At 52.1% G+C, this 23,075-nt stretch overlaps 1 protein-coding gene across 1 annotated transcript; it reads right to left on the bottom strand.

The window, feature by feature from the left end:
* Positions 1-621: 621 nt before the first annotated feature.
* LOC137467284 (CLK4-associating serine/arginine rich protein-like) lies at positions 622-20,775 on the bottom strand. The gene is given in 21 exon segments (XM_068178782.1): positions 622-641; positions 644-663; positions 2,119-2,143; positions 3,169-3,251; positions 3,989-4,035; positions 5,095-5,153; positions 6,019-6,079; positions 7,725-7,764; positions 8,863-9,066; positions 9,940-10,206; positions 12,335-12,556; positions 13,401-13,442; positions 14,402-14,475; positions 14,571-14,649; positions 15,272-15,368; positions 15,449-15,597; positions 16,465-16,549; positions 16,665-16,744; positions 17,778-17,879; positions 18,669-18,766; positions 20,615-20,775. Coding segments are annotated over 21 exon segments (1,953 nt in total). The 5' UTR covers positions 20,714-20,775.
* Positions 20,776-23,075: the final 2,300 nt, after the last annotated feature.

Here is a 23,075-nt window from a genome sequence, read left to right as displayed (position 1 = left end):
GTCTTTTTCCCCCTTTTCCCGGCCTTTTTTCCCACATTTTCCACTTTTTTCTGATCTTTTCCCAATTTCCCCCCCTTTTCTTCCAGACCTTTCTCCCCTTTTTTGCATTTTTCCCCCCTTTTCAGCCTTTTTTTTCCCAATTTTTCCCGCTTTTCCCCCATTCCCCCTTTTATTTCCAGATTTATCCCGAACTTTCCTACTTTTCCCCTCAGTTCCAACCCTTTTTTCCTCCTTTTCCCCCAAATTTTCCCCCTTTTCCCCCAATTTTTCCTCCTTTTTTCCAGCTTTTTTCTCTTCTTCCATCATTTTTCCTGCTTTTCCCCTATTCCCCTCCCTTTTTCCAAATTCCCTTTTATTTCTGACATTTTCCCCCATTTTTTCCGGCTTTTCCCCCCTTTCCCCCTCTTTTTTCCAGCTTTTTTCCCATTGTTTCCAGCTTTTTTCACAATTTTCCAGCTTTTCCCCCATTTCCCCCCTCTTTTTTCTTTTTTCCCTTTTTTCCCAATTTTTCCAGTTTTTTTTTCCCGATTTTCCCAGCTTTTGCCCCGTTTCCCGCCGGCACTGCCATTCCAGGGGTGGGGGTTGGGATTTTTCCAAGGATTTATTGGGGGGCCCCGCCCGTCAGTGCCGGTAGTGGGGCTCCGCGAGTGGGACCGGGAATGCCTGCGGAAAAAACGGGAAAGTCAAGATTCCTGGGAAAACGGGAAAATTGGGGAATCCTGGAAATTTGGGATTCCTGGGAAATCGGGAAATTGGGGAATCCTGGGAAATTGGGAAATCGGGAAATTTGGGATTCCTGGGAAAACCAGAAATTGGGGAATCCCGGAAAACAGGAAATATTGGATTCCTGGGAAATTGCGAAATGTGGGATTCCTGGGAAAATGGGAAATTGGGGAATGCCTGCGGGAAAAACGGGAAATGTGGGATTCCTGGAAAATGGGAAATTTGGGATTCCTGGGAAAACGGGAAATTTGGGAATCCTGGGAAAACCAGAAATTTGGGATTCCTGGGAAAACCGGAAATTTGGGATTCCTGGGAAAACTGGAAATTTGGGATTCCTGGGAAAACGGGAAATTTGGGATTCCTGGGAAAAACGGAATGGGAAAGTGGGGATTCCTGGGAAAACGGGAATATGGGATCAGGGTAAACAGGAATGGGAAATTTGGGATTCCTGGGAAAACGGGAATGGGAAATTTGGGATTCCTGGGAAAATGGGAATGTTGGGATCAGGGTAAATGGGAAATTTGGGATCAGAGAAAACAGGAATGGAAAAGTTGGGATTCCTGGGAAATGGGAACTTTGGGAAAACAGGAACTTTGGGATCAGGGAAAATGGGAACAGGAAATTTGGGATTTCTGGGATCTGGGAAAATGGGAAAATTGGGATTCCTGGGAAAACAGGAAATTTGGGATCAGGGTAAACGGGAAAGTTGGGATCAGAGAGAACAGGAATGGGAAATTTGGGATTCCTGGGATCAGGGAAAATGAGAAAATTGGGATCCCTGGGAAAATGGGAAATTTGGGGATTTCTGGGAAAATGGAAACATAGGAAAGTTGGGATCAGGGAAAATGGGAAAATTTGGGATCTCTGGCATCAGGATTGGAGGAAATTTGGGATAGCCAGAATCAGGAAAAAGGATTGGATCAGATTTGGGATCCCTGGGATCTGGGACTGGAGGAAATTTGGGATCTCTGGGATCTGGGACTGGAGGAAATTTGGGATCCCTGGATCTGGGACTGGAGGAAATTTGGGATCCTGGGATCTGGACTGGAGGAAATTTGGGATCCCTGGGATCTGGGACTAGAGGAAATTTGGGATCTCTGGGATCTGGGACTGGAGGAAATTTGGGATCCCTGGGATCTGGGACTGGAGGAAATTTGGGATCCCTGGGATCTGGGACTGGAGGAAATTTGGGATCCCTGGGATCTGGGACTGGAGGAAATTTGGGATCTCTGGGATCTGGGACTGGAGGAAATTTGGGATCTCTGGGATCTGGGACTGGAGGAAATTTGGGATCTCTGGGATCTGGGACTGGAGGAAATTTGGGATCTCTGGGATCAGGGATCGGGGCTGGATCACCCCCGGGAGCCGCGGGATCTCCGGGAATCGCGGCCGTACCTCCGTGAGGAGCTGTACTCCCGACCTGCCGGGAAAAGAGCAACAATTAACTCCCAAAATTCCCACTCTGCCCACTCCCTTCCCAGGTTTTCCCTTTTTTCCCCCACTTCTTTCCCAGTTTTTCCCCTCGTTTTCCCCCTTCTTTCCCCCACTTTTTTTCCCACTTTTCCCCCCACTTTTCTCCCATTTCCCCCCACTTTTTTCCCATTTTTTCCCGTTTTCCCCCCACTTTTTCCCATTTTCCCCACTTTTTTCCCATTTTCCCCCCACTTTTTTCCCATTTTCCCCCCACTTTTCTCCCATCTTTTCCCCCATTTTCCCCACTTTTTTCCCATTTTCCCCACTTTTTTCCCACTTTTCCCCATTTTTCCCCCACTTTTTTCCCATTTTCCCCACTTTTTTTCCCTTTTTTTCCCCACTTTTTTCCCTTTTTTCCCCCCACTTTTTTCCCTTTTTTCCCCCCACTTTTTTCCCATCTTTTCCCCTCCACTTTTTTTCCATCATTTCCCCCATTTTCCCCACTATTTTCCTTTTTTTTCCTCCATTTTCCCACCCCAAAATCCCACAGCTCGGCCTCCCCCAAAATCCCATTTTTCCCCATTTTCCCAGCCCCAAATCCCATTTTTTTCCCATTTCCCCAGCATTTTTCCAGCCCCAAATCCGTCCCCTCTGCCTCCCCCACCCCCTGGAAAAGCGGGAACGGCTCCTGGATTTTTGGGAATTTCCCAGGAATTTCCCAGAATTTTGGGAAGGGACCCCACAGACCCTTGGAAAAGCAGGAGCAGCTCCCGGAATTTTGGGAATTCCTTGGGAATTCCTTGGGGATGGACCCCACAGAGCACTGGGAAAGCGGAAAAGGCTCCCGGATTTTTGGGAATTTCCCAGAATTTTGGGAAGGGACCCCGCAGACTCCTGGGAAAGTGAGACCAGCTCTGGGATTTCTGGGAATTTGCCGGGAATCGCCCGGAATTTTGGGAAGGGAGCCCCTGCAGAGCCCTAGGGAAGGTTGGGAATGTTGGGAATTTCGGGGGAATTTCGGGGATCCCGGACCGTGGCGCGGGGAGGGGCTGCGGCTCTGGCGGCTGTACTGGCGCTCCCACTCCTCCCGCTCCTTCTCCCGCCGCTCCCGCTCCCTGGAAAAGCGGGAAAAGAGCGGAAAAACGGGATCAGGGAGCAGGAAAAATGGGAGAAATGGGATCAGGGAGCGGGAAAAAAATGGGAAAACAGCCGGAAAAACGGGATCAGGGAGCGGGAAAATGGGAAAACAAGTGGAAAAAGGGATCAGGGAGCGGGATGAACAGGAAAAATGGGATCAGGGACTGGGAAAATGGGAAAAACAGGATCAGGGACTGGGAAAATGGGAAAACAGCTGGAAAAATGGGATCAGGGACCGGGAAAAATGGGAAAAATGGGATCAGGGACTGGGAAATGGGAAAACAGCTGGAAAAATGGGATCAGGGATTGGGAAAATCACATCAGGTTGTGAAATTGGGATCAGGGATTGGGAAAATTGGGAAAATCGGGATCAGGGATTGGGAAAATCACATCAGGGTGGGAAATTGGGATCAGGGATTGGGAAAATCGGGATCAGGGATTGGGAAAATTGGGATCAGGGATGGGAAAATCGGGATCAGGGATTGGGAAATTGGGATCAGGGACTGGAAAATCGGGATAAAGGCTGGGAAATTGGGATCAGGGCTGGGAACTCGGGATCAGGGACTGGAAAATCGGGATAAAGGCTGGGAAATTGGGATCAGGGATTGGGAAATTGGGATAAAGGCTGGGAAATTGGGATCAGGGCTGGGAACTCGGGGTCAGGGATTGGGAAAATCGGGATCAGGGCTGGGAACTCGGGACTGTCGGGAATTACTTCATGCGGATCTTGCGGGCCATGGCGCGCAGCTCGTCCTCGCGCTCCTGCCGGGGGAGATCGTCAGAGCCCGGCCCGGCTTCATCCCAGTTCCCAATCCCATCCCAGTTCCCAATCCCATCCCAGTTCCCAATCCCATCCCAGTTCCCAATCCCATCCCAGTTCCAGACAACCCCATCCCAGTTCCCAACCCCATCCCAGTTCCAGACTGGTTCCATCCCAGTTCCCAATCCCATCCCAGTTCCCAACCCCATCCCAGGTCCCAACCCCATCCCAGTTCCCAATCCCATCCCAGTTCCAGACTGGTTTTATCCCAGTTCCAAACTGGTTTTATCCCAGTTCCCAATCCCATCCCAGGTCCCAATCCCATCCCAGGTCCCAACCCCATCCCAGTTCCAGACTGGTTTTATCCCAGTTCCAAACTGGTTTTATCCCAGTTCCCAATCCCATCCCAGTTCCTAACCCCATCCCAGTTCCAGACTGGTTTTATCCCAGTTCCAAACTGGTTTTATCCCAGTTCCCAATCCCATCCCAGTTCCCAACCCCATCCCAGTTCCCAATCCCATCCCAGTTCCCAACCCCATCCCAGTTCCTAACCCCATCCCAGTTCCAGACTGGTTTTATCCCAGTTCCAAACTGGTTTTATCCCAGTTTAGTCCTGGTTTTATCCCAATCCCATCCCAGTTCAATCCTGGTTTTATCCCAATTTAGTCCTCGTTTTATCCCATTTAAATCCCAATTCCATTCCAATTGGGTCCTGGTTTTATCCCAACCCCATCCCAGTTCCAGACTGGTTCCATCCCAGTTTAGTCCTGGTTTTATCCCAGTTCCATCCTGGTTTTATCTCAATTCCATCCCAATTCAATCCCATTTTTATCCCATTTTCCTCCCAAATAAATCCCATTTCCTCCTGTTTTTCTCCCATTTCATCCCATTTTCCCCCCATTTTCCCCATTTTCCCATTTTTCTCCCATTTTCATCCCGTTTTCCCCCCATTTTTCCCCATTTTCCCATTTTTCTCCCATTTTCATCCCATTTTTCCCCTATTTTTCCCCATTTTCCCATTTTTTCCCATTTTCCTCCCATTTTTTCCCCCGTTTTCCCACCTGTCTCTCATGCTCCTGCTGCAGCATCTTCTCCTGCGCCGCCTTCTTGTCGGCCTTGACTGGGAATGGAGCGGGAATTTGGGAATTTGGGGCAATTCCGGGGGATTCTGGAGAATTCTGGGGGGTTTTGGGGGAATTCCAGGGAATTCTGGGCGATTTTTTGGGAATTCTGCGTAATTCCAGGCGATTTTGGGGAATTCTGGGGGATTTCAGGGGGAATTCCAGAGGATTCTAGGGAATTCTGGGGGATTTTTGGGAATTCTGGGGGATTTTTGGGGGAATTCTGGGGGAATTCTGGGGAATTCCAGGGGATTTTGGGGGGGTCCCAAGGGGATTTTGGGGGAATCTCAGGAGATTTGGAGGGATTTAGGAATCCCAGGGGGATTTGGGGGAAGTTTTAGGGATTTTGAGGCTTGCAGAGGAATTTTGGGTGGATTTGTGGGGGATTTGGGGGATTTTGGGATCTCAGCTGGATTTTGGGGCAATTTTTGGGGATTTGGGGAATCCCAGAGAAATTTCGGGTGGATTTGGGTGGGATTTTGGGGGAATTTTTGGGGATTTGGGTGGGATTTTGGAGGGGTTTTTGGGATCTCAGATGGATTTTTGGGGAATTTTTATGAATTTAAGAAATTCTAGAGGAACTTTGGGTGGGTTTGGAGGGATTTGGGCGGGATTTTGGGATCTCAGTTGGATTTTGGGGCAATTTTTGAGGATTTGGGAAATCCTGGAGGAATTTTGGGTGGATTTGGGTGGGATTTGGGGGATTTTTGGGATCTCAGTTGGATTTTGGGGCAATTTTTGGGGATTTGGGTGGGATTTGGGGAGATTCAGGTGATCCTGACTGGATTTTGGGGCAGATTCAGAGGAATCTGGGTGGGATTTTGGGGAATTTTAGGGAATTTTGGGAATTCTGGGAATGCTCACACTGCCTGTTGAGCGCCTTCTGCATCCTGAGCCGGAGCTTCTCCTGCGGGGTCAGTTTGGGCTGCAAAAATTTGGGAATTTGGGTCAGGAAAAGGGGCCGGGATCGGGGTCAGGACCCCCCAAAAAAACCCCGGAGCCTTTTCCCACCAATCCCGACCCCATCCCGGGAATTTGGGAAGGGAATGGGGGAGGGGAAGCTGGGGAAAACGGGAAAAAAGGAGGAAAAAACGGGAACATCTGGGAAAAAAACCAGAAAAATCTGAGAAAAAAGCAGAAAAATCTGGGAAAATCTAAGAAAAATTAAGAAAATCTCGGAAAATCCAAGAAAATATGGGGAAAATCGGGGACAAACAGGAGAATTGTGGAGAATATGGGGAAAATCTGGGAAAATCTGTGGGAAATCTGGGAAAATCCAAAAAAATACGGGGAAAAATCTAAGAAAAAATAGGAAAATCTGGGAAAAACCAAGAAAATCTGTGGGAAATCTGGGAAAATTCAGGAAAATATGGGGAAAAACCAAGAAAATCTGGGAAAATCTGGGAAAAACCAGGAAAACCTGGGAAAATCCAGGAAAATCAGAGAAAATATGAGGAAATCCAGGAAAATCTGGGGAAAATCTGGGAAAATCCAGGAAAATATGGGAAAAATCCAAGAAAATCTGGGAAAAACCAGGAAAACCTGGGGAAATCAAAAAAAAATCTGAGAAAATATGGGGAAATCTGGGGAAAAACTGGGAAAATCCAGGAAAATCTGGGAAAAATCCAGGAAAATCTGAGAAAAATCCAGGAAAATCTGGGGAAAAACCAAGAAAATCCAGGAAAACCTGGGAAAATCCAGGATAATATGGGGAAAAACCAGGAAAATCTGGGAAAAAAACAGGTAAATCCAGGAAAATCTGGGAAAACTTGGGAAATCTGGGAAAATCCAGGAAAAGGGCCCCCCCAGAGCTGATTTTTCCCCCAGATCCCCCAAAATCCCAGGAAAATTCCCCCTCCCCGGTGATCCCGAGGGATCTCTGGGATTCCCCAACCCCTGTGGGATTCCCGGGATCCCTGTGGGATTCCCTGATCCCTGCGGGATTGCAAATCCCTGCGGGATTCCCCGATGCCTGTGGGATCCCCCGTCCCTGTCGGATTCCCTGGATCCCTGCGGGATTCCCTGGATCCCTGTGGAATTCCCCGATCCCTGTGGAATTCCCTGATCCTTGTGGGATTCCAAATCCCTGTGGGATTCCCTGGGTCCCTGTGGGATTCCCTGGATCCCCATAGGATTCCAAATCCCCGCGGGATTCCCTGGATCCCCGTGGGATTCCAAATGCCTGTGGGATTCCCTGATCCCCGCGGGATTCCCTGGATCCCTGTGAGATTCCAAATGCCTGTGGGATTCCCTGATCCCTGCGGGATTCCCTGATCCCTGTGGGATTCCCTGGATCCCCGTGGGATTCTCCAATCCCTGCGGGATTCCCTGGATCACCGCAGGATTCCCCGATCCCTGTGGGATTCCTGGATCCCCGCGGGATTCCCTGATCCCTGTGGGATTCCCCGATCCCCATGGGATTCCCTGGATCCCCGTGGGATTGCAAATCCCCGTGGGATTCCCCGGTCCCTGCGGGATCCCCCGGTCCCTGCGGGATCCCCCGGATCCGTGATCCCAAAGCTCGGCAGGAATTCCGTTAGAAACAAGGGGAAGTTCCAATTCTTACTGACTTTGGCAGCTCCGGAATCTTTACCAGCCGCAGCGTCGGCCCTGCGGGGGAAGCACAGCACTGGGCAAACTGGGCGGGAAACTGGGGAAAACTGGGGAAAACTGGGAAGAGGTTGGGAAATTGGGGGGGAAAACTGGGAATCTGGGGGGAAAATTAGGGGGAAAATTGGGGGGAAATTGGGGAAAACTGGGGGGAAAACTGAGACTTTGGGGAAAAACTAGGGAAATTGGGGGAAGATCGGGGGAAATCGGGGAAATTGGAGGAAAATTGGGAAACTTGGGGGGGAATTGGAGGAAAATTGGGAAATTTAGGGGGGAAATTGGGGAAAAACTGAGGGAAATTATGGGGGAAGTGGGGGGAAATTGGACCTCAGAGGGATTTTGGGGGGATTTGAGGGGAAATTTTAGGGATTTGCGGGGGATCTGGGGGAGATTTTGGGGAGATTCTGGGTGATTTTGGGAGTTCCCAGATGGATTATGGGGAGATTCTAGGGGCTCCCAGAGGGATTTTGGGGAGATTCTGAGGGATTTGGGGGTTCCCAGATGGATTTGGGGAGATTCTGGGGGATTTGGTGGCTCCCAGAGGGATTTTGGACCTCCCAATGGGATTTTGGGGAGATTCTGGGGGATTTGGGGGCTCCCAGAGGGATTTTGAGGATATTCTGAGGGATTTGGGGGTTCCCAGAGGGATTTTGAGGATATTCTGAGGGATTTGGGGGTTCCCAGAGGGATTTTGGGGAGATTCTGAGGGATTTGGGGGCTCCCAGATGGATTTGGGACCTCCCAATGGGATTTTGGGGAGATTCTGAGGGATTTGGGGGCTCCCAGATGGATTTGGGACCTCCCAATGGGATTTTGGGGAGATTCTGGGGGATTTGGGGGCTCCCAGAGGGATTTTAGGGAGATTCTGAGGGATTTGGGGGTTCCCAGAGGGATTTTAGGGAGATTCTGAGGGATTTGGGAGCTCCCAGATGGATTTTGGGGAGATTCTGGGGGATTTGGGGGCTCCCCGAGGGATTTTGAGGATATTCTGAGGGATTTGGGGGTTCCCAGAGGGATTTTGAGGAGATTCTGGGAGCTCCCGAATGGATTGAGGAATTTTTTTTTTATTTTTCCCAAATTCCTGCGTTTTCCACTCACTTTTTCAGCTTCTCTCCGACGGCGGGCGAGGCCGGGGGGCGGGGCGGGTCCTTTTCCCGGGCTGCGGGCGGGGTTTGGGACCGGGATCGGGATCGGGACCGGGACCGGGACCGGGAGCGGGACGGGCTCCGGGAGTCGCTGCGGCTGCTCCGGCTCTGGCTGCTCCAGCGGCGCCAGGAGCGCGCCGAGCGCCGGGAGCGGCTCCTGCGGGGCGGGAAGGGGTGGAAATGCCGTGAAAACGGGAACATCAATCCCGTGGGAAACGGGAAAATCAATCCCGTGAAAATGGGAAAATCCCACAGGAAACAGCAGTGAACTGGTCACTAACTGGTGTGAACTGGTCCCAAACTGTCCCAGACTGTCCCAAAGTGACCCAAGCTGGTCCCAGACTGTCCCAAAGTGATCCAGAGTGACCCGAAGCGGTCCCAGACTGTTCCAAAGTGACCCAAACTGGTCCCAGACTGTTCCAAAGTGACCCGAACCGGCCCCAAACTGTCCCAAAGTGACCCGAACCGGCCCCAGACTGTCCTAGAGTGACCCGAACCGATGCCAGACTGTCCCAAAGTGACCCAAACTGATCCCAAAGTGACCCGAACCGGTGCCAGACTGTCCCAAAGTGACCCAGAGTGACCCGAACCGGCCCCGGACTGTCCCAAACTGTCCCAGACTGTCCCAAAGTGACCTGAACCGGCCCCGGACTGTCCCAAACTGTCCCAGACTGTCCCAAAGTGACCCAAACTGGCCCCGGACTGTCCCAAACTGTCCCAGAGTGTCCCAAAGTGACCCAGAGTGACCCGAACCGGCCCCGGACTGTCCCAAACTGTCCCAGACTGTCCCAAAGTGACCCGAACCGGTGCCAGACTGTCCCAAAGTGACCCAGAGTGACCCGAACCGGCCCCGGACTGTCCCAAACTGGTCCCAGACTGTCCCAAAGTGACCCGAACCGGCCCCGGACTGTCCCAAACTGTCCCAGACTGTCCCAAAGTGACCCGAACCGGCCCCAGACTGTCCCAAACCGTCCCAGACTGTCCCAAAGTGACCCGAAGCGGTCCCAGACGGGTGTCCCCGAGCACCGACCTGGAGCGGCGGCGGTGGCGGTGGCCGCGTTCCGGGGAGCGGGAGCGGCGCCGGCTGTCCCGGGACCAGCGGCGGGAGCGGCTCCGGGAGCGGCTCCGGGAGCGGCTGCGGCTCCGGGAGCGGCTGCGGGAGCCGCGGCGGCGGCCCCGGAAAAGGCCCCGGGAGCGGCGGAAGGCCGGGCGGGAGCCGCGGGAGCCCGAGCTGCACGAGGAGGAGGAGGAGGAGCGCGAGGACGAGGACGAGGAGGAGGAGGAGGAAGAGCGGCGCCTGGAAAAGGGAGAAGGGGTGAGAAACAGGGGGAACGGGGGAAAATGGGGGGGGAAAAGGGGGGGAAATGGGGAAAAGGGGGGGAAACTGGGAGAAAAGGGGGGGAAATGGGGAGAAAAGGAGAGAAAAGGGGGGAAATGGGGAGAAAAGGAGGAAAAGAGAGGAAATGGGAGGGAAAATGAGGAGAAAAGGGAGGAAAAAGGGAGGGAAAAGGGAGAAAAATAAAGAAAAAAGGAAAAAAGAGGGGAAAAAGTGGGGGGAAGGGGAAAAAAGGGAAGAAAAAGGGAAAAACGGAGAAAAAAAGGGAAAAAGAAAGAAAAAAGGGAAAAAGGAGGTAAAAAAAGGGGGAAAACGAAGAGAAAAGGGGAAAAGGGGGGAAAAGAGAAAAAAGGAGAAAAAGAGGGGAAAAGGAAAATGAGAAAAAGATGGAAAAAAAGGGAGAAAAAGAGAAAAGGAGGAAAAAAGAAAAGAAAAAATGGGCTAAAAGGGGGAAAAAGAGGGAAAAGGAGGAAAAGAAGAATAAAAAAGAGGAGAAAAGGGGGAGAATGAGGACAGAGAGGGGGAAAAGGGCCGGGACATGAAAAGAAGGAGAAGAAAAGGGGAGAATGAGGGCAGAGAAGGGGAAAAGGGCTGGGACAAGAAGAAAAGGAAAGGAAAAAAAAGGAGAGTGAGGGCAGAGATGGGAAAATGGCCAGGGCACAAAAAAAAAGGGGGGGAAAGGGGAAGAATGCGGGCAGAAAGGGGAAAGGGCCATGAAAGGAAAAAGAAGAAAGGAAAAAGAGAACGGCGTCAGAGAGGGGAGAGGGCCGGGAGAGGAAAAAGAAGAAAGGAAAAAGAGAACGGTGGAAGAGAGGGGAGAGGGCCAGGAGAGGAAAAAGAAGGAAAAAGAGGAGAACGGCGGCAGAGAGGGGAGAGGCTGGGACAGGAAAAAGAGGAAAGGAAAAAGAGAACGGTGGCAAAGAGGGGAGAGGGCCAGGACAGGAAAAAGAAGAAAGGAAAAAGAGGAGAACGGTGGCAGAGGGGGGAAAGGGCCAGGAGAGGAAAAAGAAGAAAGGAAAAAGAGAATGGTGGAAGAGAGGGGAGAGGCTGGGACAGGAAAAAGAAGAAAGGAAAACGAGAACGGTGGAAGAGAGGGGAAAGGGCCAGGAGAGGAAAAAGAAGAAAGGAAAAAGAGGAGAACGGTGGCAGAAATGGGAGAGGGCTGGGAGAGGAAAAAGAAGAAAGGAAAAAGAGGAGAACGGCGGCAGAGAGGGGAGAGGCTGGGAGAGGAAAAAGAAGAAAGGAAAAAGAGCAGAGCGGCGGCAGAGAGGGGAGAGGGCCGGGAGAGGAAAAAGAAGAAAGGAAAAAGAGGAGAATGGCGGCAGAGAGGGGAGAGGGCCGGGAGAGGAAAAAGAAGAAAGGAAAACGAGAATGGTGGCAGAAATGGGAGAGGGCTGGAAGAGGAAAAAGAAGAAAGGAAAAAGAGGAGAATGGCGGCAGAGAGGGGAGAGGGCCGGGAGAGGAAAAAGAAGAAAGGAAAACGAGAATGGTGGCAGAAATGGGAGAGGGCTGGAAGAGGAAAAAGAAGAAAGGAAAAAGAGGAGAACGGTGGCAGAGAGGAGAAAGGGCTGGGAAAGGAAAAAGAAGAAAGGAAAACGAGAATGGTGGCAGAAATGGGAGAGGGCTGGAAGAGGAAAAAGAAGAAAGGAAAAAGAGGAGAACGGTGGAAGAGAGGGGAAAGGGCTGGGAAAGGAAAAAGAAGAAAGGAAAACGAGAATGGTGGCAGAAATGGGAGAGGGCTGGAAGAGGAAAAAGAAGAAAGGAAAAAGAGGAGAACGGTGGCAGAGAGGGGAAAGGGCTGGGAGAGGAAAAAGAAGAAAGGAAAAAGAGCAGAACGGCGGCAGAGAGGGGAAAGGGCCAGGACAGGAAAAAGAAGGAAAAAGAGAACGGTGGCAGAGAGGGGAAAGGGCCGGGACAGGAAAAAGAAGGAAAAAGAGAACGGCAGCAGAGAGGGGAGAGGACCGGGACAAGAAAAAGAAGAAAGGAAAAAGAGAATGGTGGCAGAAATGGGAAAGGGCCGGGAGAGGAAAAAGAAGAAAGGAAAAAGAGGAGAACAGCGGCAGAGAGGGGAGAGGGCCGGGGCACGCACCGGGACGAGGCTCGGTGAGCCGGCGCCGAGGCCCCGGGCGGCGCCGGGCGCTGCCGCTCCCGGGAGCCGCGGCGGCTCCTGCCCGAGCCGGGGAGGCCGGGCCCGCCCGGCGGCTCCTCGTCGCTGCCGCCGAAGCTGGTGATGAAGGTGATCTTCTCCTCGTGGCCCAGCGACGGCGTCCGGGACCGGGAGCGCGACTCCGAGCTGGACTCCGAGGGGGAGCTGCCGGGGGAGGCGGTACCGGGAATGGCAACCCCGCTCCGGGAATGCCGGCGGCGCTAACCGGGGGTGGTACCGGGGCGGTACCGGGGAATGGTACCAGGGAATGGTACCAGGGAATGGTACCGGGGAATGGTACCAGGGAATGGTACCGGGGAATGGTACCAGGGAATGGTACCGGGGAATGGTACCGGGGAATGGTACCGGGGAATGGTACCAGGGAATGGTACCGGGGGTGGTACCGGGGGTGGTACCGGGGAATGGTACCGGGGATGGTACCGGGGAATGGTACCGGGGAATGGTACCGGGGGTGGTACCGGGGAATGGTACCGGGGAATGGTACCGGGGAATGGTACCGGGGAATGGTACCGGGGAATGATACCGGGGGTGGTACCAGGGAATGGTACCGGGGAATGGTACCGGGGAATGGTACCGGGCAATGGTACCGGGGAATGGTACCGGGGAATGGTACCGGGGGTGGTACCGGGGGTGGTACTGGGGAATGGTACCGCGGGTGGTACCGGGGGTGGTACCGGGGAATGGTACCGGGGATGGTACCGGGGAATGGTACCGGGGAATGGTACCGGGGAATGGTACCGGGGAATGGTACCGGGGAATGGTACCGGGGGTGGTACCGTGGAATGGTACCGGGGGTGGTACCGGGGAATGGTACCGGGGGTGGTACCGGGGAATGGTACCGGGGAATGGTACCGGGGGTGGTACCGGGGAATGGTACCGTGGATGGTACCGGGGATGGTACCAGGGAATGGTACCGGGGAATGGTACCGGGGATGGTACCGGGGAATGGTACCGGGGGCGGTACCGAGGGCAGCACCGGGGGCGTTACCGTTTGTAGGGGTCGTAGGTGGGGCTGTCCCGGCGGGCGTAGCTGTGGGGGGGAAAGAAATGGGGGTTTGGGGTGAGAAAGGGGGGCTCTGGGGGGGATCTGGGGGAGAACTGGGGGGATTTGGAGGGAAATTAGGGGAACTGGGAACGAAAATTTGGGATTTTGGGGGGGGGAAATGGGATTTTGGGGGTGAAAAGGGGGGGTTTGGGGGGGGTTGGGAGGATTTGGGGGGAAATTGGGGGGATTTGGGGGGTGAAAAGGGGGGGGTTTGGGGGGGTCGGGAGGATTTGGGGGGAAATTGGGGGGATTTTGGGGATGAAAAGGGGGGGTTTGGGGGGGTCGGGAGGATTTGGGGGGAAATTGGGGGGATTTGGGGGTGAAAAGGGGGGGGGTTGGGGGGAAATTGGGAGGATTTGGGGGAAATTGGGGGGATTTTGGGGTGAAAAGGGGGGGTTTGGGGGAATTAGGGGGATTTGGGGGGAGAATGGTGGGGTTGGGGAGGATTTGGGGGGGAAATGGGGGATTTGGGGGAAATTGGGGGGGATGTGGGGGGAATAAGGGGGATTTGAGGGGGAGGGAATGTGGGGTTTTGGGGGAATTGGGAGGAAACTGGGGTTTTTGGGGGGATTTGGGGGAAAAATGGGGTTTTGGGGGTGAAAAGGTGGGGTTTGGGGGGATTGGGAGGATTTGGGGGAAATTGTGGGGATTTGGCAAGGGAAATTTGGAAATCGGGGGGATTTGGGAATGAGAATTTGGGATTCAGGGGAAAACTGGTGGGATTCAGAGTAAAAACAGGATTCGGGAATGAAAAACGGGGATTTGGGAATGGAAAATTGGGATTTGGGTGGGAGAATGGTGGGATTTGGGAGAAAAATGGAATTCAAAATAAAAACATCGACTAGGCGGGGGGAGATGTTGGGATTTGGGATGAAAATGTTGGGATTTGAGGGAAATGTTGGGAAAAACGTTGGGATTGGGGGTGACAACGCTGGGAATCTCACCTGGGGGGGCTGATTTTCCGGCCTTTCAGCCGCTTCTCCCGGAATTCCCGGCGCTGCCGGCGGGAGCGGCGGCCCTGGGGAAGGATTGAAGGTCGGGAAGGGATTTTCGGGGATTTTTCCAAGGGGAAATTCCCGTTTTTCCCGGGTTTTATCTGGGTTTTTCCCTCACCGAGTACATGGCCTTCTCCTCCTCCAGGGCCTTGGCGTTTTTGATGGCTTCGGCCTCTTCCTTGTCCTTCCTCAGCATCCTTTTTCCAGGGAAAAAAAAAAACGGGATCAGGGCGGGGGTTTGGGGAGATCCCAGATTCTGAGGAAAAGGGGGAGCCCTGAGCTGGAATTTCATGGAAAAAACGGGATTTTTCATGGCAGAATCTCAGGGAAAGGGGAAAGTCTGGAAAAAAGGGGAGAAATTTCAGGAAAGCTAGGCAGATCTGAGGCAGAGTTCCAAGGAAAAATGGGATTTCCAGGAACCCCAAGGGAAAATGGGATTTCCAGGACAAAATCCTAAGGGAAAATGGGATTTCGAGGAGAAAATTCCAAGCGAAAATGGGATTTCAAGGTGAAAATCCCAAGGAAAAGTGGGTTTCCCAAGACAATATCCCAAGGAAAAATGGGATTCCCAAGCTAAAATCCCAAGGAAAAATGGGATTCACCAATCAAAATCCCAAGGAAAAATGGGATTTCTAGGAGAGAATACCAAGGAAAAACGGGATTCACATGTCAAAATCCCAAGAAAAATGGGATTCCCAAGCCAAAATCCCAAGGAAAAACGTGATTCCTGAGCCAAAATCCCGAGGAAAAGCAGGAGCCCTCCCCGGGGTGGGGCTGGGGCGGGATCCCGGCTTTTCCCGAGGTTTTTCCGGGCCGTACCTGACGAAATCCCCCTCGGCCATGCCGTAGGTGGTGGCCTGCTTGTTCAGGTCGGCCACTTGCTCCTGGTTCAGCTCGTCCACGTCCACCTCCACGTCTGGAAAAACGCCCGGGAAATCCTGGAATTGCGCCCGGGAGCGACGCCCGAATCCCGCGCGAAACCCTCGGCCCCGTTACCGATGTCCGGGATCACTTCGTCCTCGTCCGTGTTGGAGTCGTCCTCGGAGTCGTCCTCGTCCCCGGCTCGCTTCTCCAGGGAGCTCTCCAGCTCCTCCACCGTGCTGTCCTCGTAGGTGTAGCCTATGGAAGCCTTCTTCTCCGCCAGCCTGGGGAGGTTTGGGACACAAATCCCTCCAGCCCGGCGCTCTTCCCCTCGCGGAGATCCCCGCGGGAAGACCCCGGAGAGGCCGGCCCGGGGATTGCCCCGGAGGGGAAACGGGAATCGTGAGGGGAAATGGGAATCCGGAGAGGCAATGGGAATTGTGAGGTGAAATTTGGACAAATCCCTCCAGCCCGGGGCTTTTCCCCGCGGGAAGACCCCGGAGAGGCCGGCCTGGGGATTCCCCCGGAGGGGAAACGGGAATTGTGAGGGGAAATGTGAATCCTGAGGGGAAATGGGAATCCTGAGGGGGAATTGTGAGGGGAAATGGGAATCCGGAGGGGGAATGGGAATTGTGAGGGGAAATGGGAATCCTGAGGTGAAATGGGAATCCTGAGGGGGAATTGTCAGGGAAAATGGGAATCATGAGGGAAAATGGAAATTCTGAGGGGGAATTGTGAGGGGAAATAGGGATTGTGAGGGGAAATGGGAATTCTGAGGAGGAATTGTGAGGGGAAATGGAAATTCTGAGGGGAATTGTGAGGGGAAATGGGAATTGTGAGGGGAAATGGGAATCTTGAGGGGGAATTGTGAGGGGAAACGGGAATTGTGAGGGGAAATGGGAATTCAGAGGGAAAATGGGAGGCCTGAGCTGGAATTCTGAGGGAAAACAGGAATCCCAAGCCAAAATCCCCCAGGCAAATCAGAAGCCCTTCCCAGGATGGTTTTGAGAGAGATTCCAGCAAAGGAGTGAGGGGAAAACTGGGATTGGGAAGGTTATCCCAGAATTAGGATCATTCCCAAGGGTGTGGGCGTGCATTCCCGATGTTTTCCCAGACGGAATTCCCAGGATTTCCAACTTTTTTCCCCTCACTTTTTCTTCTCATCCTCGTTGGGTTTCTGGAGGCCCCCGTAGAGCTCGTCGATGTAGATCTGGTACAGGCACTGCTCCTCCGAGACTGGGATTGGGAATTTTGGGTTCAAATCATTCCCTAAATCCCTCGGGAACCACCCCCGGGGGATCCGGAGGGGCCGGAATTCCCAAAAAAAAAAACCAGGGAAAAAGGGACTCACTGCCAGCGAAGTCGTTCTGCACCAGGCCCCGGTACCGCTCGTAGTTGCATTTGCGTTCGTCTGACTCCTGTTCCGGTGAGCTGGAAAATCGGGAATTCTGAGGGGATTTTGGGATCAAACTGGGAATTTCAGGGATAAGAGGTGGATCTTAGGGAAAAAAAAGAGAATTTTGTGCTAAAAAAACTGGGTTTGGGGGGAAAAAAGGTGGATTATGAGGGCCTCCCCCCTCAAAATTGCATTTGCGTTCGTCTGACTCCTGTTAGGGTGAGCTGGAAAAACGGGAATTCTGAGGGGATTTTGGGATCCAAATGGGGATTTTGGGGGTTAAAGGTGGATTTTAGGAATCAAATAAAGACTTTGTGCTAAAAAAATTTGGATTTGGGAGAAAAAAAGGTGGATTATGAGGCTCTCTTCCCTCATAGTTGCATTTGCCCTTGTCTCATTCCTGATCAGCTGGAAAAACAGGAATTCTGAGGGGATTTTGGGATCAAAGCGGGAATTTTGGGGGGTAAAGGTGGATTTTAAGAATCAAAGACTTTGCACAAAAAAAAAGCTGGATTTGGGGTAAAAAATGTGGATTTTTAGGGATCTTCCCACTTGCGGTTACATTCACGCTTGTCTGATTCCTGCTCTGGCTACCTTGAAAAACAGAAATTCTGAGGAGATTTTGGGAACAAATCAGGGATTTGGGGGTTCAAAGGGAGATTTTATGGATGCAATGTGGATTTTACGGGTTCAAAGGGGGATTTTGAGCATCCAAAGAGGGATCTTTTGCTAAAAAAAAAGAGGGATTTTATGTTTCCAAAGGGGGATTTTGGAGCTCAAACACAGATTTTTACAGATCCAACGTGGATTTTTGGGATCAAAACAAGGAGCTTTGGGATCAAAGATGGATTTTGGGGATCCAAAGATGAATTTGATGGATCCAAAGTGGAATTTCAGGAGATTTTCCGAGATCAAATGCAGATTTTGGGGTCAAAACACAGATTTAGGACCCTCCTACCCAGTCCTGGTGGGATCCCGGCCCTGAAACCATTGGGAATTCCTGGGGAATTTTTGGGGGAATCTCATGGGAATTTTATGGGAATTTTTGAATTTTTTTGGGAATCTTACGTGGGGCTGAGCAGGGCCGGGGTGTACATGGGGATGAAATCCAGGTGAGCGCGGACGTCGAACCTGTCGATCATGTTGTTGGTGTCCCCCTGCCAGGGCATCCTGCCGGGAAAAACCGAGCCGTGGGAATGGGAAAAATCCCGGAATTCCCGCCCGGAATGGTCAGAATTCCCCCCTTTCCTTCAGCAAAAAAAAAAAAAAAAAAAAAAAAAAAAAAAAGGGAAAGGTGGTTCCCCAAAAAAGCTGAATTTTCTTTGAGTTGATGGAGTAAAAACAGGTCAAATTCCATTTTCGGGGAAAACTGGGATTTATCCAGCCCTGGGGGTGATTCCAAGGTGGGGATCCCATGGGATTTTCTCCCTGGAATGAGCAGAATTCCCCCTTTCCACCAGAAAAAAAATGGGAGCGATAACTCCAATAAAACCGGAATTCTCCCCAGATTTGCCTAAAACTGCCCCAATTCCAACCCCTGGAAAATCCTGGATTTCTGCAGCCCTGCGGGGCGATCCAAGGAATATTCCAGAGATAATTCCATGGAATTTATCCCTGGAACGAGCAGAATTCCTGCGGCAAAACCGGGAACAGCGGCTCCAAATCTTCCCGGATTTCCCCAAAACCGCCCAAATTCCAACCCCTGGAAAATCCCGGATTTCTCCATCCCCGGGGGGTGATCCCAGGAATATTCCAGGGATAATTCCATGGAATTTATCCCTGGAATGAGCAGAATTCCTTCTGCAAAAACGGGCTCAGCAGCTCCAAATCCTCCCGGATTTGCCCAAAACCGCCCAGATTTCAATCCCGGATTTCTGCGTGCCCGGGGGGGGCGATGCCAGGAACATTCCGGAGACAATCCCAGGGAATTCCAGGCGGGAATTCCCGGCCCACGCTCACATGTTGACGGGGCTCTCGGCTGCCAGGGCCACGGCGGAGTCCAGGTGCACCTTGCAGGCCCGGCCGTGCACCTGCAGGAACTGCGCCGGGTCCTTTTTCTGGGAAAAACGGGAAAAAGGGGAAAATCCCGGCATTAGGAACGGCGGGAAAGGTGGGAATGGGGCGGGGATTCCCGGGAAAACAGGGGACACGGGAAGGGCTGGAATGGAGGGGAACGGGAGATCTACTGCCAGGAAGAATGGGAATGTCGGCTCCAAACTGGGAATGTCGGCACCAAACTGGGAATGTCGGCTCCAAACTGGGAATGTCGGCTCCAAACTGGGAATGTCGGCCTCCAAACTGGGAATGTCGGCTCCAAACTGGGAATGTCGGCACCAAACTGGGAATGTCGGCACCAAACTGGGAATGTCGGCTCCAAACTGGGAATGTCGGCACCAAACTGGGAATGTCGGCCCCAGACTGGGAATGTCGGCCCCAGACTGGGAATGTCGCCTCCAAACTGGGAATGTCGGCCCCAAACTGGGAATGTCGGCTCCAAACTGGGAATGTCGGCTCCAAACTGGGAATGTTGGCTCCAAACTGGGAATGTCGGCCCCAGACTGGGAATGTCGGCTCCAAACTGGGAATGTCGGCTCCAAACTGGGAATGTCGGCCCCAAAACTGGGAATGTCGGCCCCAAACGGGGAATGCCGGCCCCAGACTGGGAATGTCGGCCCCAGACTGGGAATGTCAGCCCCAGACTGGGAATGTCGGCCCCAGACTGGGAATGTCGGCTCCAAACTGGGAATGTCGGCCCCAAACTGGGAATGTCGGCCCCAAACTGGGAATGTCGGCACCAAACTGGGAATGTCGGCCCCAAACTGGTTCAGGACCCCAGATTGGTTCTGGGTCCCCCCAGACTAGAACAGGAAGCCCCAAACTGGTTTGAACTGGCACAAACTGGTTCTGGCACCCCCCAAACTGGTTCTGGGTCCCCCCAAACTGGTGTGAACTGGCCCAAACTGGTTCTGGCACCCCCCAAACTGGTTCTGGGTCCCCCCAAACTGGTGTGAACTGGCCCGAGCTGGTTCTGGGTCCCCTGAACTGGTGTGAACTGGCCCAAACTGGTGTGAACTGGCCCAAACTGGTGTGAACTGGCCCGAGCTGGTTCTGGGTCCCCCTGAACTGGTGTGAACTGGCCCAAACTGGCCCAAACTGGATCTGGCACCCCCCAAACTGGTTCTGGGTCCCCCCAAACTGGTGTGAACTGGCCCAAACTGGTTCTGGCACCCCCCAAACTGGTTCTGGGTCCCCCCAAACTGGTGTGAACTGGCCCAAACTGGTGTGAACTGGCCCGAGCTGGTTCTGGGTCCCCCTGAACTGGTGTGAACTGGCCCAAACTGGTGTGAACTGGCCCAAGCTGGTTCTGGGTCCCCCTCAAACTGGTGTGAACTGGCCCAAACTGGATCTGGCACCCCCCAAACTGGTTCTGGGTCCCCCCAAACTGGTGTGAACTGGCCCGAACTGGTGTGAACTGGCCCAAACTGGTTCTGGGTCCCCCCAAACTGGTGTGAACTGGCCCGAACTGGTGTGAACTGGCCCAAACTGGTTCTGGAAGCCCCCAAACTGGTGTGAACTGGCCCAAACTGGTTCTGGGTCCCCCCAAACTGGTGTGAACTGGCCCAAACTGGTTCTGGAAGCCCCCAAACTGGTGTGAACTGGCCCGAACTGGTGTGAACTGGCCCAAACTGGTTCTGGGTCCCCCCAAACTGGTGTGAACTGGCCCGAACTGGTGTGAACTGGCCCAAACTGGTTCTGGAAGCCCCCAAACTGGTGTGAACTGGCACAAACAGGTTCTGGGTCCCCCCAAACTGGTGCGAACTGGCCCAAGCCGGTTCTGGGTCCCCCTCAAACTGGTGTGAACTGGCCCAAACTGGTGTGAACTGGCCCGAGCCGGCTCCACTCACGATTTTCTCGTAGTACTCGCGGCGCCGCTCGGCGCGTTTCTTGTAGTCCACCATCATCCCCCGCAGCTTGCGCTCGTGCTTCCGCGCCTCGTGCCACATCCCGGCGCCTTCCGGAACCTTCCGGGACTGCCGGAACCTTCCGGAAACTTCCGGGGCAAGGTGGGGGATGGAGAAGGGGGGGAGGGGGAGGAGCAGGAGGGGCCTGGGGGGAGCAGAGGAGTCAGGGATGGGGGAAGGGCTGGAATTGGGGGAATTAATGGGGAATTGGGGGTAATTAATGGGGATTGGGGGTGATTAATGGGGAATTGGGGAATTAATGGGGAATTGGGGGTGATTAATGGGGATTGGGGGTGATTAATGGGGAATTGGGGGAATTAATGGGGATTGGGGGGAATTAATGGGGAATTAATGGGGAATTGGGGGAATTAATGGGGAATTGAGGGGTAATTAATGGGGAATTGGGGGTGATTAATGGGGAATTGGGGGAATTAATGGGGAATTGGGGGTGATTAATGGGGATTGGGGGAAGTAATGGGGAATTGAGGGGTAATTAATGGGGAATTGAGGGGTAATTAATGGGGAATTGGGGGTGATTAATGGGGATTGGGGGGAATTAATGGGGAATTGGGGGTGATTAATGGGGAATTGGGGGTGATTAATGGGGAATTGGGGGGAATTAATGGGGAATTGGGGGTGATTAATGGGGATTGGGGGGAAGTAATGGGGAATTGAGGGGTAATTAATGGGGAATTGGGGGAATTAATGGGGAATTGGGGGGAATTAATGGGGAATTGGGGGAATTAATGGGGAATTGGGGGAATTAATGGGGAATTGGGGGAATTAATGGGGATTGGGGGAATTAATGGGGAATTGGGGGTGATTAATGGGGATTGGGGGGAATTAATGGGGAATTAATGGGGAATTGGGGGGAATTAATGGGGAATTGGGGGGAATTAATGGGGAATTGGGGGAATTGATGGGGAATTGGGGGGAATTAATGGGGATTGGGGGTGATTAATGGGGAATTGGGGGTAATTAATGGGGAATTGGGGGAATTAATGGGGAATTGGGGGTGATTAATGGGGGATTGGGGGTAATTAATGGGGGTTTGGGGGTGATTAATGGGGAATTGGGGGAATTAATGGGGAATTGGGGGTGATTAATGGGGAATTGGGGGTAATTAATGGGGAATTGGGGGAATTAATAGGGATTGGGGGGAAGTAATGGGGGTTTGGGGGGAATTAATGGGGAATTGGGGGAATTAATGGGGAATTGGGGGTGATTAATGGGGGATTGAGGGTGATTAATGGGGAATTGGGGGAATTAATGGGGAATTGGGGGTGATTAATGGGAATTGGGGGTGATTAATGGGAAATTGGGGGTGATTAATGGGGAATTGGGGGTGATTAATGGGGAATTGGGGGTGATTAATGGGGAATTGGGGGAATTAATGGGGAATTGGGGGTGATTAATGGGGAATTGAGGGGTAATTAATAGGGAATTAATGGTTATTTAATGGGGAATTAAGGGGGGAATTAAGGGGGAATTGGGGGTTAATTAAGGGGGAATTAGGGCGGAATTAATGGGGAATTGAGGGGTAATTAATGGGGAAATTGGGGGAATCAATGGGGAAATTGGGGGGTAATTAATGGGGAATTTGGGGTTAATTAATGGGGAATTGGGGGTTAATTAAGGGGGAATTAGGGGGGAATTAACGGGGAATTAAGGCGAAATTAAAGGGGAGATTGGGGGTTAATTAAGGGGGGAAATGGAGGGTAATTAAGGGGGAGATGGGGGAATTAAGGGGGAGATTGGGGTTTGATTTGGCAGGAATTGGGGGTTAATTAATGGGGGGAATTGGGGATTAATTAAAGGGGAATTGGGGATAAAATATGGGAATTAAGGGGGGAAATTGGGAATAAAGGAGAGAAAATTTGGAATAAAAATGGAAAATTGAGAATAAAAATTGGAAAAAAAGGGGAAAAAATTGGGAATAAAGGGAGAAATCGGAATTAAAGGGGAGAAATGGGGAATTAATGAGGAAATTGGAATGAAAAGGGAATTAAAGGGGAGAAATTGGAATTAAGGGGGAGAAAATGGAATTAAGGGGGGAAAAGGGGAATTAAAAATGGGAATAAAGGAGAAATTGAGAAGAAGAAAAAAGGGAATCAAAGAAGGAACAAAAGGAGGCGATTGGGAATAAAGGGGGAGATTGGAAATTGGGAATTAAAGGGAGAAATTGGGAATTAAAGGGGGAAATTGGGAATTAAAATGGGAATTAAAGGGGGAAATTGGGAATTAAAGGGGGAAATGGAAATTAAGAGAGGGAAATTAGAAATAAAGGGGGAAATGGGAATTAAAATGGGAATTGAAGGGGGAAATTGGGAATTAAAATGGGAATTAAAGGGGGAAATTGGGAATTAAAGGGGGAAATTGGGAATTAAAGGGGGAAATTGGGAAT

The sequence above is a fragment of the Anomalospiza imberbis genome, unplaced genomic scaffold (assembly GCF_031753505.1).
Source record: "Anomalospiza imberbis isolate Cuckoo-Finch-1a 21T00152 unplaced genomic scaffold, ASM3175350v1 scaffold_560, whole genome shotgun sequence".
Taxonomy (NCBI): domain Eukaryota; kingdom Metazoa; phylum Chordata; class Aves; order Passeriformes; family Viduidae; genus Anomalospiza; species Anomalospiza imberbis.
This window is presented reverse-complemented; position numbering and strand designations above follow the sequence as displayed.